The 17,904-nt window shown below is 36.8% G+C and overlaps 2 protein-coding genes across 2 annotated transcripts; both read right to left on the bottom strand.

Moving 5' to 3' along the window:
• Window positions 1–8,452: 8,452 nt before the first annotated feature.
• Window positions 8,453–9,676, bottom strand: LOC123468119. The gene has a single exon (XM_045167781.1). It carries the CDS (start codon window positions 9,634–9,636, stop codon window positions 8,488–8,490), a length of 1,149 nt encoding a protein of 382 aa, XP_045023716.1. The 5' UTR covers window positions 9,637–9,676; the 3' UTR covers window positions 8,453–8,487.
• Window positions 9,677–10,030: 354 nt separating this feature from the next.
• Window positions 10,031–14,709, bottom strand: LOC116934563. The gene is made up of 3 exons (XM_045167783.1): window positions 10,942–14,709; window positions 10,083–10,889; window positions 10,031–10,036 (listed from the first exon to the last, which is right to left on the bottom strand). The coding sequence occupies exons 1-3, from the start codon at window positions 14,707–14,709 to the stop codon at window positions 10,031–10,033; spliced, it is 4,581 nt and encodes a 1,526-aa protein (XP_045023718.1).
• Between the last annotated feature and the right edge of the window lie 3,195 nt (window positions 14,710–17,904).

Below are 17,904 nucleotides of genomic sequence, written 5' to 3' on the forward strand. Positions count from 1 at the left end.
AATGTGAATACACTGTTATACCATGAGTTTTTACTTCTATATGTAAACAGCATCAAATATACTTGTATTCAATGTGAATACACTGTTATACCATGAGTTTTTACTTCTATATGTAAACTGCATGGAATATACTTGTATTCAATGTGAATACACTGTTATACCATGAGTTTTTACTTCTATATGTAAACAGCATCAAATATACTTGTATTCAATGTGAATACACTGTTATACCATGAGTTTTTACTTCTATATGTAAACAGCATCAAATATACTTGTATTCAATGTGAATACACTGTTATACCATGAGTTTTTACTTCTATATGTAAACAGCATCAAATATACTTGTATTCAATGTGAATACACTGTTATACCATGAGTTTTTACTTCTATATGTAAACAGCATGAAATATACTTGTATTCAATGTGAATACACTGTTATACCATGAGTTTTTACTTCTATATGTAAACTGCATCGAATATACTTGTATTCAATGTGAATACACTGTTATACCATGAGTTTTTACTTCTATATGTAAACTGCATCGAATATACTTGTATTCAATGTGAATACACTGTTATACCATGAGTTTTTACTTCTATATGTAAACAGCATCAAATATACTTGTATTCAATGTGAATACACTGTTATACCATGAGTTTTTATTTCTATATGTAAACTGCATGGAATATACTTGTATTCAATGTGAATACACTGTTATACCATGAGTTTTTACTTCTATATGTAAACAGCATCAAATATACTTGTATTCAATGTGAATACACTGTTATACCATGAGTTTTTACTTCTATATGTAAACAGCATCAAATATACTTGTATTCAATGTGAATACACTGTTATACCATGAGTTTTTACTTCTATATGTAAACTGCATGGAATATACTTGTATTCAATGTGAATACACTGTTATACCATGAGTTTTTACTTCTATATGTAAACAGCATCAAATATACTTGTATTCAATGTGAATACACTGTTATACCATGAGTTTTTACTTCTATATGTAAACAGCATCAAATATACTTGTATTCAATGTGAATACACTGTTATACCATGAGTTTTTACTTCTATATGTAAACAGCATCAAATATACTTGTATTCAATGTGAATACACTGTTATACCATGAGTTTTTACTTCTATATGTAAACTGCATGGAATATACTTGTATTCAATGTGAATACACTGTTATACCATGAGTTTTTACTTCTATATGTAAACAGCATCAAATATACTTGTATTCAATGTGAATACACTGTTATACCATGAGTTTTTACTTCTATATGTAAACAGCATCAAATATACTTGTATTCAATGTGAATACACTGTTATACCATGAGTTTTTACTTCTATATGTAAACTGCATCGAATATACTTGTATTCAATGTGAATACACTGTATATACCATGAGTTTTTACTTCTATATGTAAACTGCATGGAATATACTTGTATTCAATGTGAATACACTGTTATACCATGAGTTTTTACTTCTATATGTAAACAGCATCAAATATACTTGTTACCAATGTGAATACAAAGTTATACCATGAGTTTTTACTTCTATATGTAAACAGCATCAAATGTACTTGTATTCAATGTGAATACACTGTTATACCATGAGTTTTTACTTCTATATGTGAACAGCATCAAATATACTTGTATTCAATGTGAATACACTGTTATACCATGAGTTTTTACTTCTATATGTAAACAGCATCAAATATACTTGTATTCAATGTGAATAAACTGTTATACCATGAGTTTTTACTTCTATATGTAAACAGCATCAAATATCCTTGTATTCAATGTGAATACACTGTTATACCATGAGTTTTTACTTCTATATGTAAACTGCATGGAATATACTTGTATTCAATGTGAATACACTGTTATACCATGAGTTTTTACTTCTATATGTAAACTGCATGGAATATACTTGTATTCAATGTGAATACACTGTTATACCATGAGTTTTTACTTCTATATGTAAACTGCATCAAATATAATTGTATTCAATGTGAATACACTGTTATACCATGAGTTTTTACTTCTATATGTAAACTCTATCAAATATACTTGTATTCAATGTGAATACACTGTTATACCATGAGTTTTTACTTCTATATGTAAACAGCATCAAATATACTTGTATTCAATTTGAATACACTGTTATACCATGAGTTTTTACTTCTATATGTAAACTGCATGGAATATACTTGTATTCAATGTGAATACACGGTTATACCATGAGTTTTTACTTCTATATGTAAACAGCATCAAATATACTTGTATTCAATGTGAATACACTGTTATACCATGAGTTTTTACTTCTATATGTAAACTGCATGGAATATACTTGTATTCAATGTGAATACACTGTTATACCATGAGTTTTTACTTCTATATGTAAACAGCATGAAATATACTTGTATTCAATGTGAATACACTGTTATACCATGAGTTTTTACTTCTATATGTAAACTGCATCGAATATACTTGTATTCAATGTGAATACACTGTTATACCATGAGTTTTTACTTCTATATGTAAACTGCATGGAATATACTTGTATTCAATGTGAATACACTGTTATACCATGAGTTTTTACTTCTATATGTAAACTGCATGGAATATACTTGTATTCAATGTGAATACACTGTTATACCATGAGTTTTTACTTCTATATAAAAACAGCATCAAATATACTTGTATTCAATGTGAATACACTGTTATACCATGAGTTTTTACTTCTATATGTAAACAGCATCAAATATACTTGTATTCAATGTGAATACACTGTTATACCATGAGTTTTTACTTCTATATGTAAACTGCATGGAATATACTTGTATTCAATGTGAATACACTGTTATACCATGAGTTTTTACTTCTATATGTAAACTGCATGGAATATACTTGTATTCAATGTGAATACACTGTTATACCATGAGTTTTTACTTCTATATGTAAACTGCATGGAATATACTTGTATTCAATGTAAATACACTGTTATACCATGAGTTTTTACTTCTATATGTAAACAGCATCAAATATACTTGTATTCAATGTGAATACACTGTTATACCATGAGTTTTTACTTCTATATGTAAACAGCATCAAATATACTTGTATTCAATGTGAATACACTGTTATACCATGAGTTTTTACTTCTATATGTAAACTGCATGGAATATACTTGTATTCAATGTGAATACACTGTTATACCATGAGTTTTTACTTCTATATGTAAACTGCATGGAATATACTTGTATTCAATGTGAATACACTGTTATACCATGAGTTTTTACTTCTATATGTAAACTGCATCAAATATACTTGTATTCAATGTGAATACACTGTTATACCATGAGTTTTTACTTCTATATGTAAACAGCATCAAATATACTTGTATTCAATGTGAATACACTGTTATACCATGAGTTTTTACTTCTATATGTAAACTGCATGGAATATACTTGTATTCAATGTGAATACACTGTTATACCATGAGTTTTTACTTCTATATGTAAACAGCATCAAATATACTTGTATTCAATGTGAATACACTGTTATACCATGAGTTTTTACTTCTATATGTAAACAGCATCAAATATACTTGTATTCAATGTGAATACACTGTTATACCATGAGTTTTTACTTCTATATGTAAACTGCATGGAATATACTTGTATTCAATGTGAATACACTGTTATACCATGAGTTTTTACTTCTATATGTAAACAGCATCAAATATACTTGTATTCAATGTGAATACACTGTTATACCATGAGTTTTTACTTCTATATGTAAACAGCATCAAATATACTTGTATTCAATGTGAATACACTGTTATACCATGAGTTTTTACTTCTATATGTAAACAGCATCAAATATACTTGTATTCAATGTGAATACACTGTTATACCATGAGTTTTTACTTCTATATGTAAACTGCATGGAATATACTTGTATTCAATGTGAATACACTGTTATACCATGAGTTTTTACTTCTATATGTAAACAGCATCAAATATACTTGTATTCAATGTGAATACACTGTTATACCATGAGTTTTTACTTCTATATGTAAACAGCATCAAATATACTTGTATTCAATGTGAATACACTGTTATACCATGAGTTTTTACTTTATATGTAAACTGCATGGAATATACTTGTATTCAATGTGAATACACTGTTATACCATGAGTTTTTACTTCTATATGTAAACTGCATGGAATATACTTGTATTCAATGTGAATACACTGTTATACCATGAGTTTTTACTTCTATATGTAAACAGCATCAAATATACTTGTAATCAATGTGAATACACTGTTATACCATGAGTTTTTACTTCTATATGTAAACAGCATCAAATATACTTGTATTCAATGTGAATACACTGTTATACCATGAGTTTTTACTTCTATATGTAAACAGCATCAAATATACTTGTATTCAATGTGAATACACTGTTATACCATGAGTTTTTACTTCTATATGTAAACAGCATCAAATATACTTGTATTCAATGTGAATACACTGTTATACCATGAGTTTTTACTTCTATATGTAAACAGCATCAAATATACTTGTATTCAATGTGAATACACTGTTATACCATGAGTTTTTACTTCTATATGTAAACTGCATGGAATATACTTGTATTCAATGTGAATACACTGTTATACCATGAGTTTTTACTTCTATATGTAAACTGCATGGAATATACTTGTATTCAATGTGAATACACTGTTATACCATGAGTTTTTACTTCTATATGTAAACTGCATCAAATATACTTGTATTCAATGTGAATACACTGTTATACCATGAGTTTTTACTTCTATATGTAAACTGCATCAAATATACTTGTATTCAATGTGAATACACTGTTATACCATGAGTTTTTACTTCTATATGTAAACAGCATCAAATATACTTGTATTCAATGTGAATACACTGTTATACCATGAGTTTTTACTTCTATATGTAAACTGCATGGAATATACTTGTATTCAATGTGAATACACTGTTATACCATGAGTTTTTACTTCTATATGTAAACAGCATCAAATATACTTGTATTCAATGTGAATACACTGTTATACCATGAGTTTTTACTTCTATATGTAAACAGCATCAAATATACTTGTATTCAATGTGAATACACTGTTATACCATGAGTTTTTACTTCTATATGTAAACAGCATCAAATATACTTGTATTCAATGTGAATACACTGTTATACCATGAGTTTTTACTTCTATATGTAAACAGCATCAAATATACTTGTATTCAATGTGAATACACTGTTATACCATGAGTTTTTACTTCTATATGTAAACTGCATCGAATATACTTGTATTCAATGTGAATACACTGTTATACCATGAGTTTTTACTTCTATATGTAAACTGCATGGAATATACTTGTATTCAATGTGAATACACTGTTATACCATGAGTTTTTACTTCTATATGTAAACTGCATGGAATATACTTGTATTCAATGTGAATACACTGTTATACCATGAGTTTTTACTTCTATATATAAACAGCATCAAATATACTTGTATTCAATGTGAATACACTGTTATACCATGAGTTTTTACTTCTATATGTAAACAGCATCAAATATACTTGTATTCAATGTGAATACACTGTTATACCATGAGTTTTTACTTCTATATGTAAACTGCATGGAATATACTTGTATTCAATGTGAATACACTGTTATACCATGAGTTTTTACTTCTATATGTAAACAGCATGGAATATACTTGTATTCAATGTGAATACACTGTTATACCATGAGTTTTTACTTCTATATGTAAACTGCATGGAATATACTTGTATTCAATGTGAATACACTGTTATACCATGAGTTTTTACTTCTATATGTAAACAGCATCAAATATACTTGTATTCAATGTGAATACACTGTTATACCATGAGTTTTTACTTCTATATGTAAACAGCATCAAATATACTTGTATTCAATGTGAATACACTGTTATACCATGAGTTTTTACTTCTATATGTAAACAGCATCAAATATACTTGTATTCAATGTGAATACACTGTTATACCATGAGTTTTTACTTCTATATGTAAACAGCATCAAATATACTTGTATTCAATGTGAATACACTGTTATACCATGAGTTTTTACTTCTATATGTAAACAGCATCAAATATACTTGTATTCAATGTGAATACACTGTTATACCATGAGTTTTTACTTCTATATGTAAACTGCATCGAATATACTTGTATTCAATGTGAATACACTGTTATACCATGAGTTTTTACTTCTATATGTAAACAGCATCAAATATACTTGTATTCAATGTGAATACACTGTTATACCATGAGTTTTTACTTCTATATGTAAACAGCATCAAATATACTTGTATTCAATGTGAATACACTGTTATACCATGAGTTTTTACTTCTATATGTAAACTGCATGGAATATACTTGTATTCAATGTGAATACACTGTTATACCATGAGTTTTTACTTCTATATGTAAACAGCATCAAATATACTTGTATTCAATGTGAATACACTGTTATACCATGAGTTTTTACTTCTATATGTAAACTGCATGGAATATACTTGTATTCAATGTGAATACACTGTTATACCATGAGTTTTTACTTCTATATGTAAACTGCATGGAATATACTTGTATTCAATGTGAATACACTGTTATACCATGAGTTTTTACTTCTATATGTAAACTGCATGGAATATACTTGTATTCAATGTGAATACACTGTTATACCATGAGTTTTTACTTCTATATATAAACAGCATCAAATATACTTGTATTCAATGTGAATACACTGTTATACCATGAGTTTTTACTTCTATATGTAAACAGCATCAAATATACTTGTATTCAATGTGAATACACTGTTATACCATGAGTTTTTACTTCTATATGTAAACTGCATGGAATATACTTGTATTCAATGTGAATACACTGTTATACCATGAGTTTTTACTTCTATATGTAAACTGCATGGAATATACTTGTATTCAATGTGAATACACTGTTATACCATGAGTTTTTCTTTCTATATGTAAACTGCATGGAATATACTTGTATTCAATGTGAATACACTGTTATACCATGAGTTTTTACTTCTATATGTAAACAGCATCAAATATACTTGTATTCAATGTGAATACACTGTTATACCATGAGTTTTTACTTCTATATGTAAACTGCATCGAATATACTTGTATTCAATGTGAATACACTGTTATACCATGAGTTTTTACTTCTATATGTAAACAGCATCAAATATACTTGTATTCAATGTGAATACACTGTTATACCATGAGTTTTTACTTCTATATGTAAACAGCATCAAATATACTTGTATTCAATGTGAATACACTGTTATACCATGAGTTTTTACTTCTATATGTAAACAGCATCAAATATACTTGTATTCAATGTGAATACACTGTTATACCATGAGTTTTTACTTCTATATGTAAACTGCATCAAATATACTTGTATTCAATGTGAATACACTGTTATACCATGAGTTTTTACTTCTATATGTAAACTGCATGGAATATACTTGTATTCAATGTGAATACACTGTTATACCATGAGTTTTTACTTCTATATGTAAACTGCATCAAATATACTTGTATTCAATGTGAATACACTGTTATACCATGAGTTTTTACTTCTATATGTAAACAGCATCAAATATACTTGTATTCAATGTGAATACACTGTTATACCATGAGTTTTTACTTCTATATGTAAACTGCATGGAATATACTTGTATTCAATGTGAATACACTGTTATACCATGAGTTTTTACTTCTATATGTAAACAGCATCAAATATACTTGTATTCAATGTGAATACACTGTTATACCATGAGTTTTTACTTCTATATGTAAACTGCATGGAATATACTTGTATTCAATGTGAATACACTGTTATACCATGAGTTTTTACTTCTATATGTAAACTGCATGGAATATACTTGTATTCAATGTGAATACACTGTTATACCATGAGTTTTTACTTCTATATGTAAACAGCATCAAATATACTTGTATTCAATGTGAATACACTGTTATACCATGAGTTTTTACTTCTATATGTAAACAGCATCAAATATACTTGTATTCAATGTGAATACACTGTTATACCATGAGTTTTTACTTCTATATGTAAACAGCATCAAATATACTTGTATTTGTTCGGAAGGAATCGTGTGTCTAGCGTTACCTTACCGAATTGAGTTGTAAATAGTTAAAGTTGATGACACAAGTTTGAGATTGCGACGCTGACTGTATTGAACTGACTTGTTGGGTAGATAGATTGAGACTCTCCGGGCCCGACCCCCTCCAAAATATGACATTGACACCAGGGGGGGGGAAAGGGCACAAAGAATCAGTACAGTCGGGCGGGTGACAAGGGGCCACCTATCGGGGGCCCCGAAGATCGTATTCCCGTAAATGGGCCGGAATCCTGGTTGTTCGGCCGGATCTCATCGTCGGCCGTTGGGGACGTCTTTCGTTTCCAACATACTCCCCACCAGAGCCCATGCCTTGGGCCTCGACCTCGCCGACGTCAGTTGCGGCCGGATTGGCCACATGATCATCTTCTTCGACGTCAGCTGGATCGATCGAAAGCAATGGGAATGGAGCCGGATCGGGTGGATTTGGAAATTGCGGAGCAGTTGTTTCAGCTGGCTCCGGATTCAATACACCGTCTGCGATCTCCACATCTTCCGGTTGATCTTCTCTAAGTTCTACGGGATACAAACATTGAATGGCTCGGGTTAATAAATTACCGGATGGGAACTTGACGATCGCGGATCGGACTAAGCCGTCGCAGCTGGGGAGTAATTCCTTGACTACTCCCGTCTTCCACATGAGCCGTTTGGAAAGTTTGTCGTGGATTACGACAACTTCTCCGACGCGGATTTTTCTACCCGACGCTCCCTTTGCGTGAAAATTATCCAGCTGCATCAGGTAATCGGAGACGAACCGCGAGCACAAGTTGCTGACGTAGTCACGCCTGTTCTGATCCATTTTCTTAAGTAGTTCACTTGTTGAATCGGGAGCCAATAGGTTGACTGCTGGCTCCGGCGTAGCACAAGTTGAACGACGATTGTTGAGAAACTGATTCGGAGTGATCGGGAGCGGATCGTCCACTCCTTCGCCAATGTAGTTCAACGGTCTCGCGTTAATCACACTTTCCGTTTCGATTAAACTCACTTCCAGCTCGTCGTACGTGAGACATGCGCGCCCGTTGGATCGTCTCAAAAGATCTTTCGTGATCCTCACCATCCTCTCCCAAAATCCGCCCCACCATGGAGCGAGGCTAACAGAGAAGATCCAGCTGGTTCTTCTCATGGCGAGGAGGTCGTGAACGGATGGGTCGGATCGAATGTTTTTAAGATATCGAGACACACAGCGGAATGTTTGGGCGTTGTCACTGTACATCACTGACACTGGGCCTCTTCTGGCGGAGAATCGACGGAAAGCTAACAGAAAGGAGCGAGCCGTCATGTCCTTGGTTAACTCCAGATGAATCGCTCTCGTCACGGCACAAGTAAAGATGCACATGTAACTTTTGGGTTGCTTTTTGTTGACTTGTTGTGTCGGATCCGGTTGGTCGCCATCGTCTTCTTCTTCGGGAGCTTCTTCGGTGGGAAGCTCCGCTGCATCCGGTTCTCTTCTTCTGGTGGAGGTTCCGGAATGACTTGTTCGACGGATGGCGCCGACTTGGATTTCCTTTTCGGAGTTGCGTTTTTGTAGTACAGCGGGCCAGCGAAATCGGTTCCGGTTATTTCGAATGCCCTGGCATCGCGGAGTCGGTTGGCTGGTAGCGGCGCTGCTATTTGTCGGAAAGGAGGTGAAGTCAGCTTCTGGCACTTCACACAGGCGAACCAAACGTTTCTCACTTGTTGGCGTCCTTTCACGATCCAATATTTTTCTTTCAGTTCTGACAGTGTCGTCTTTACTCCTGTGTGTGAATTAAATACATGTTTGTTAGTTATTAACATTTTTACAACAGGATGGTTTGCTGGGAGAAGGATCGGTGGTTGAATGTCTCGATCCCTGAGGGCGAGCGCCACTCTTCCACTGACTCGGATGAGTCGATCTCGATTGTCCCAGACCGGTCGGAGCGATGCGATTTTCTCCTTTGGATGAATCTGCAGTCCGAGCTGGAGTGTCCGAAAAGCTTTGGGATAGCGTTCTATTTGGAGCTGTCTGCAGATGGCTAGCTCCGCTTCGTTCAGCTCTTCGGTGACTATCTTGTCGATCGTTATTTCTTTTCCGGCGACTGTAATGACTTCTTTTAGTTCAAGTCCTGGGTCGCGCGTTCTTTTCTTCATACGGTTGAGTGCTCTGAGGACCCAGGCTGTTCTGAAGAGTAGTTTTGTCCATGTAGAGGTTTTGTCGAGGTACCATTCAATCGGCTGGGCTGTTTCGACTGCTGCAAAGGAGACAGTTGCCGTTTTCTTTGTCTCCTCTTCCTCGATTTTCTCTTGAGTTTCGGTGGAGTGGTTTTCTGGAGAATTCGGCCATTCGCTTTCTCCTTCTGTCAGCCAGGCTGGTCCATGCCACCAAAGTTTCGATTCCACCAGCGCATGCGCTGGCGCTCCCCCGCGAAGCGAGATCGGCTGGATTCTCCAATCCGGGGCAATGTCTCCACCAATCCGCGTTGGAAAATTTTCTGATTGTTTCCACCTGGTTTCGTACGAATGGTCTCCAACGATAAGGATCTCCTCGTATCCATCCAAGTGTGACGAGGGAGTCTGTCCAGTAAGTCGTTTTCCATGACTCGGTGTGAAGGGAGGTTCGGATTTTCTCTCCTAAACGAATTGCTAACAAAGAGCTTAGTAGTTCGAGTCTGGGTAACGTTACTTTCTTTTTTGGGAGAGGTGCCACTCTGGTTTTGCTTGCAAGGAGGATGGTGTAAGGAATTCCGTTCTCCAGTCGGAGCCGTGCGTAGGCTACTGCTCCGTAGGCTGCTTCTGATGCATCGCCGAACACGTGAATTTCTGCGGAGACGATGGAAGTTTTTGAATATCCAATCCATCGTGGGATCTCCAAATGATGTAGATCCTTCAGGCCTTTCATGATGCTGCTCCAGGTGTTCTTCACTTCGGGTGTGGCGTCATCGTCCCAACCTATGTCTCCTTCCCAAAGTTTTTGATAAATTATTTTTAAAAGTAAGACTGTAGGAGCTAGGAAACCAATTGGGTCGAATATCCTTGCTGAAATGCTCAGAATTTTTCTTTTGGTGATTTTTTCTCCTATCTGCACGGCTGCTTCCATTATAGATGTAGGGTCAAATTTAAATGAATCGGAGCTCGTGTCCCATCTAAGACCCAGTGCCTTTTGCTGGCCGTCTATTGTGGGTGAAAGAATTCCGACAATCTGGTTCGACATTTCTTTTTCGGTGAGAAAGTCACGGAGCTGCTTGTTGTTTGTTGCCCAGCTCCTCATGTTGAGTTGGGCCTCTGAGAATAGCGTGACGGTTTCTTCTACCGTAGTTATGGCTGTTGGCACGTCGTCTGCTCCTCCGAGGTAGTCGTCTACGTAAAGCTGCTCTTCTATCTGCTCGACTGTCGTAGAAAATCTAGATTTGACTGAGAGCAAATGTTTGTTAATAGTGACTCTTAAAAGGAATGGACTTGAGCTTAGCCCAAATGGAACTCTTTTCCATTTGTACGCGATGAAATCGGAGTTGGGTTCTTCCGGTTTTCTTGGCCATAAAAATCTGACAGCTTCAGCGTCTTCGGGCTGCAGCGCGATGTTGAGAAAGGCCTTTTCGATATCCGCAATCCAGGCGATCCGGTTCATCCGGAAGCGCATTAAGACCGAGAGGAGATCAGGATTAAGATTTGGTCCGGTCTCCAGAACATCGTTGAGGCTCGGTCCATATTTGGATCTTGCGGCGCCGTCGAAAACTGGTCGGATTTTTGTGGTGGCCTTGTCTGTTCGGTAGACTGGATGATGCGGTAGATAAGTGTGGAGGCCATCGTAATTGAAATCAGCCTCTTCTACAAATCCGTTTGCTATGAGTTGTTCGATTTCTTTTGTGTAGTTGGCCAAGTCGACTGGAGATTTTCGGAGCTTGTGCAGCATGCTTCTCAGTCTTACTGCTGCCATCTGGTGGTTGATTTCCAGTCTCCATCTGTCAGTCGTCCATGGTATTGGCGTGCAATATCTGCCGTCTTCAAATCGCGTGATTTCTTCGCAGAAGGAGCGGAATTGATCGTCCTTCTCCACAGCAACGCAGTCGTTTAAGTTCGCGAAATTTTCTAGACGCCAAAATAACGACATATCAAAATTTAACTTCTCCATTTCAAACCTTTTACTCTCTTTTGTTGAGTCGAAAAAGCAGATTTGTTCAGAATTTTCTGGTAGTGGAAGGAGACTGGAGTTTCCTGTCTCCCTGCTTTCCGACTTGTTTGATTGGATGCTGTTAAAAATTTCTGATGGCTGTGAGGTGATCTGTGGTAGAGAGCAATTTGAATTGACTAGTAGTTGACTGACAATTGATTGACTTTGCTTCGATGTTGTTTCTTGGGATGGACCGCCGATGACCTTTCCAAGTTTCGAACTGTAGGCTCTGAGTCCGCACGGGCTTGTAATTGCTGGCTGGTTGAACATAATATTGAACATTTGGTCCATTCCAACAAGAATTCCGACGTCCTCGTCTCCTCCTTCACGTTCGAAGCGGTCGTCTGCCAAATTTTCATTTTCCAACCACAGTTTTCTTGCAAATTCTGTAGTTTGGTACGGGCCGGTGCTTCCTACTTTGTCGGTTGCCTCCAAAGCTTCTATGCGCACCGTTGGGGCTCCTGGCCAGGTGCCCCGCACCGTCATTTCGACCACGTTGTGAGTTTCTGCTGGAGGGGCCTCTGTCTGGCGGAAGGCCCTGGTCGCGATTTGTTCCACCTGGATTATCTTCAGTTGAAGCTCTCTTGAAATCTGCTTTTTAATCCATGTTCTATGGCTGCCGTCGTCGAGGAAGAGAATTGCTCGGATCTGCTTTCCGTATGGGCCTAAAATGTAAACGGTTGCTGTTTTGAGAATAATCTCACCGAAGGAGCTTGCGCACGCTGTAGTTGAGCTGCTTCCAGCGGCCGGTTTATTTGGGATTATAGTTGAGGATCCGAATCTGGTATCTTTCTCGGCACACAAGGATGTGTGGTGCTTTGCACGGCATCGCTGACACCTGTGGGGATTGAAACAAACGGTGGTCTCGTGTCGACCGAAGCAGTTTGAGCATCTTCTTTCGTTGGTGATGACTGCCTTTTTTTCTTTCAGCTCCATTGGGCAATTCGTGGCCCAATGCATCTCCTTGCAGAACACGCAGGGCAGCATTGGCTTTCTTGAAGATGATGCTGTCGCTTCTCTCCTTGATGGTGGTGGGCTGCCATTTCTTCTTGTTTTGCTTGGATGGTTTGTTTGTGGAGTCGGCTTGCTGCTGACTCCGAGCTGGGAAGCTGTCGGTGTTGTTGCTGGTGTTGTTTTTGCCGGTTGCGGAGAATTTTGGGCCGGCTTTGGTGTAGTAGCTCTCAGACGGCTGAGTCGCTCTGCAGCTTCAACTTGCTCTTCGATAAATTTTAACACTTGGTCAATGTCTGTTACCTTGTTTGTTGCGGATTCAGCCCACTTTGCTTGAAGTTTGAATGGGATCGAGCGTAAAATGCTTGATCCAAGGAGACATCCATGGCTCGTTCTTGCAACTCCCAGTGTCTCCAACGCATTGATATGTGACTGGATAGTCAGCTGGAAGCACCTGAGCGCCGCGGTATCAGCTATGTCTTTCACTGGTTGCAGCGTGGCTAATTTGTGGGTGTGGGCCTCGATCAGAACGTCTGGTTTGCCGTACATCGCCTTCAGTAGATTCACTGCAACGGTGTAGTTGGCGTCTGTCAGCTCAAGGTTCTCCACGCACAGCTGTGCTTCACCTTTCAAGTAGTCTTTAAGATATCCAAATTTTTGAACTGCCGGAATGGCTGATTCATGGACGGCTGCGTTGTAACCTTCCCAGAAGGCCGTCCATTCGAGCACGTCCCCTTTGAATGGTTTAATTTGACGTTTTGGGAGTTTAGTCGATGTAACTGCGGCTGGAGCTGCTTGTGCTCCTGGTGCAGCTGCTGCTGGAATGGCGGCAATCAGTTGTCGGAACAAGTTCTGTTGATCTTGAAGTTCTTGTTGACGGATGATTCTCTCTTGTGCTCTTGCAGCGTCTTGATCGATTTTTTCTTGGGCCCTTATGGCGTCCTGATCGGCCTTTTCTTTGGCCCTGATGGCGTCTTGTTCGGCTTTTTGCCGGTTTCTTTCTTCAGCTTCTTTGAGTGCTTTGAATTCATCCTTTTTTCGCCTGACGATCACGTATGCAGCGTTGCACTCATCCTCCAGAGCGATCACGCTGTCGACCTCAGCATCGAATTGTGCACGGGTCGCGTTTGATGCTTCCATGTCTCTGGCGACCGCTTCTGAGAGTCGATTGTATTTAGCTTGCATGTTTTTTAGACTGGTTTCAGCTCCTAGCAATATATTGTAGATTGTTAGGTCTATTTGTACGATGTCGTATTGCTGGATGTTGTGGATCCAGCGTCTGACGTGGCCCTTGATGGCCCTCCGGGACGTTTCGTTCGTTGGGGTGGTCATCTTGGGTGTGATTGGAGGGAAGAAAATAGTTACTAATTTGTTTTGGTTTGATTTCTAATTGTTAAGCCTTTTTTTGTTGTTGTTTGCTTGAGGTGTCTGCTTCCAGTTTTTTTCTGAGTGCAGCGCCTCTTGCGGTGTTGTTGGAGAGTGGCTGCTTCAAGTTTTGATTGCAGCGCCTCTGCCGTTGTTGTTGGAGAGTGAAAGTTTTTCGTCTCTCCCTTCTCTCAGTAGGTGGCGTGACGAGCGGCGGGTCGGCTAAGTTTTGGCTCGACCCTAGTTCACCTAATCGCCTTCAGAATGCTGTGTTCTGTCTGCTGAGAGAAAAAAGAAAAAGGTTTTTGTTATGGAGTTCAGCTGTTGCTTATCTCCCAACTGATGTAAGAAGGCTTTTTTTTTTTTTGAATATTGTTAGAGTAAATTTATGGAAGAAAGACACATCCTGTATTTATCGACGACAAGACGACATTCCTAGAATACAGTGATGTTATTGGAACAATGGAGGGACTTTAATTTCCTTTTTGTTGTTCCGCCAGTCTTCGAATCCAGGCGATCCTGGAAATTGATCGTTCTCTGGGGCCTTCTGGCGAGTGCATCAGTAGCCCCCTTCCTCTTGCTCGGCCTAATTTTTGCTGAAAAAAAAGGAGCCCTTCTTGGAGCTCCACTAAAGTGGAGCGTTGAGAGAAAAAAAAGAAAGGGTTAAGTTGTGAAAAATTGATGCAGGAACAAGCAGAGAAAGAGACAGATCAATAGTAAACTTTCTGAATTTAATTTAAGTTGATGTTTAGGGAGAGAGAGAGGAAGAAAGAATTTCAAATGTTTTTACTTTTAAGAGAGTCAAAAAAGGAAAGGGGTGAATTGCTTTTACAGTCGAGTGTGTGTGTGTGTGTGTGAGGCGTTCAGATTTTCTGACGCCTCAGGCCGCCACGCGGTTTGTCAAAAAAATGGCGATGACGGCTAGACGAATTGTCGAAAAGCACACACACATATACACTTAACTAAATTTTCTGGAAATTTGATTAAAGGGAGAGTTTTAAGTTTGATAGTAAGAGCAGTTTAAGTTGAAAGAGTCAGTGGGTCTTTTGTTGCCAAAGAGACCCGAACGCTCTGCCGAGGGGCGTTCTCGTTGCAGTCAGCTTCACAAAAAATATACCGGTTCAAAAAAGGAAGGTTCGAAGGACCATGTTCGGAAGGAATCGTGTGTCTAGCGTTACCTTACCGAATTGAGTTGTAAATAGTTAAAGTTGATGACACAAGTTTGAGATTGCGACGCTGACTGTATTGAACTGACTTGTTGGGTAGATAGATTGAGACTCTCCGGGCCCGACCCCCTCCAAAATATGACATTGACACCAGGGGGGGGGAAAGGGCACAAAGAATCAGTACAGTCGGGCGGGTGACAAGGGGGCCACCTATCGGGGGCCCCGAAGATCGTATTCCCGTAAATGGGCCGGAATCCTGGTTGTTCGGCCGGATCTCATCGTCGGCCGTTGGGGACGTCTTTCGTTTCCAACAGTATTCAATGTGAATACACTGTTATACCATGAGTTTTTACTTCTATATGTAAACAGCATCAAATATACTTGTATTCAATGTGAATACACTGTTATACCATGAGTTTTTACTTCTATATGTAAACAGCATAGAATATACTTGTATTCAATGTGAATACACTGTTATACCATGAAGTTTTACTTCTATATGTAAACAGCATCAAATATACTTGTATTCAATGTGAATACACTGTTATACCATGAGTTTTTACTTCTATATGTAAACTGCATGGAATATACTTGTATTCAATGTGAATACACTGTTATACCATGAGTTTTTACTTCTATATGTAAACAGCATCAAATATACTTGTATTCAATGTGAATACACTGTTATACCATGAGTTTTTACTTCTATATGTAAACAGCATCAAATATACTTGTATTCAATGTGAATACACTGTTATACCATGAGTTTTTACTTCTATATGTAAACTGCATCAAATATACTTGTATTCAATGTGAATACACTGTTATACCATGAGTTTTTACTTCTATATGTAAACAGCATCAAATATACTTGTATTCAATGTGAATACACTGTTATACCATGAGTTTTTACTTCTATATGTAAACTGCATGGAATATACTTGTATTCAATGTGAATACACTGTTATACCATGAGTTTTTTACTTCTATATGTAAACAGCATCAAATATACTTGTATTCAATGTGAATACACTGTTATACCATGAGTTTTTACTTCTATATGTAAACTGCATCAAATATACTTGTATTCAATGTGAATACACTGTTATACCATGAGTTTTTACTTCTATATGTAAACTGCATGGAATATACTTGTATTCAATGTGAATACACTGTTATACCATGAGTTTTTACTTCTATATGTAAACTGCATCAAATATACTTGTATTCAATGTGAATACACTGTTATACCATGAGTTTTTACTTCTATATGTAAACTGCATCAAATATACTTGTATTCAATGTGAATACACTGTTATACCATGAGTTTTTACTTCTATATGTAAACTGTATATGTAAACTGCATGAAATATACTTGTATTCAATGTGAATACACTGTTATACCATGAGTTTTTACTTCTATATGTAAACTGCATGGAATATACTTGTATTCAATGTGAATACACTGTTATACCATGAGTTTTTACTTCTATATGTAAACAGCATCAAATATACTTGTATTCAATGTGAATACACTGTTATACCATGAGTTTTTACTTCTATATGTAAACTGCATGAAATATACTTGTATTCAATGTGAATACACTGTTATACCATGAGTTTTTACTTCTATATGTAAACTGCATGGAATATACTTGTATTCAATGTGAATACACTGTTATACCATGAGTTTTTACTTCTATATGTAAACAGCATCAAATATACTTGTATTCAATGTGAATACACTGTTATACCATGAGTTTTTACTTCTATATGTAAACTGCATGGAATATACTTGTATTCAATGTGAATACACTGTTATACCATGAGTTTTTACTTCTATATGTAAACAGCATCAAATATACTTGTATTCAATGTGAATACACTGTTATACCATGAGTTTTTACTTCTATATGTAAACTGCATCGAATATACTTGTATTCAATGTGAATACACTGTTATACCATGAGTTTTTACTTCTATATGTAAACAGCAT

This window comes from Daphnia magna, unplaced genomic scaffold (assembly GCF_020631705.1).
Source record: "Daphnia magna isolate NIES unplaced genomic scaffold, ASM2063170v1.1 Dm_contigs296, whole genome shotgun sequence".
NCBI classification, from domain to species: domain Eukaryota; kingdom Metazoa; phylum Arthropoda; class Branchiopoda; order Diplostraca; family Daphniidae; genus Daphnia; species Daphnia magna.

Bases quoted from the DNA above. Each gene is read 5' to 3' on its own strand.
- LOC123468119 (XM_045167781.1), bottom strand. From the start codon at position 9,636: ATGTGCATCTTTACTTGTGCCGTGACGAGAGCGATTCATCTGGAGTTA.
- LOC116934563 (XM_045167783.1), bottom strand. From the start codon at position 14,709: ATGACCACCCCAACGAACGAAACGTCCCGGAGGGCCATCAAGGGCCAC. The intron at 10,890-10,941 runs GTAACGTTACCC...CAATTCGTTTAG, and splicing joins CACCTCTCCCAAAAAAGAAA to GAGAGAAAATCCGAACCTCC.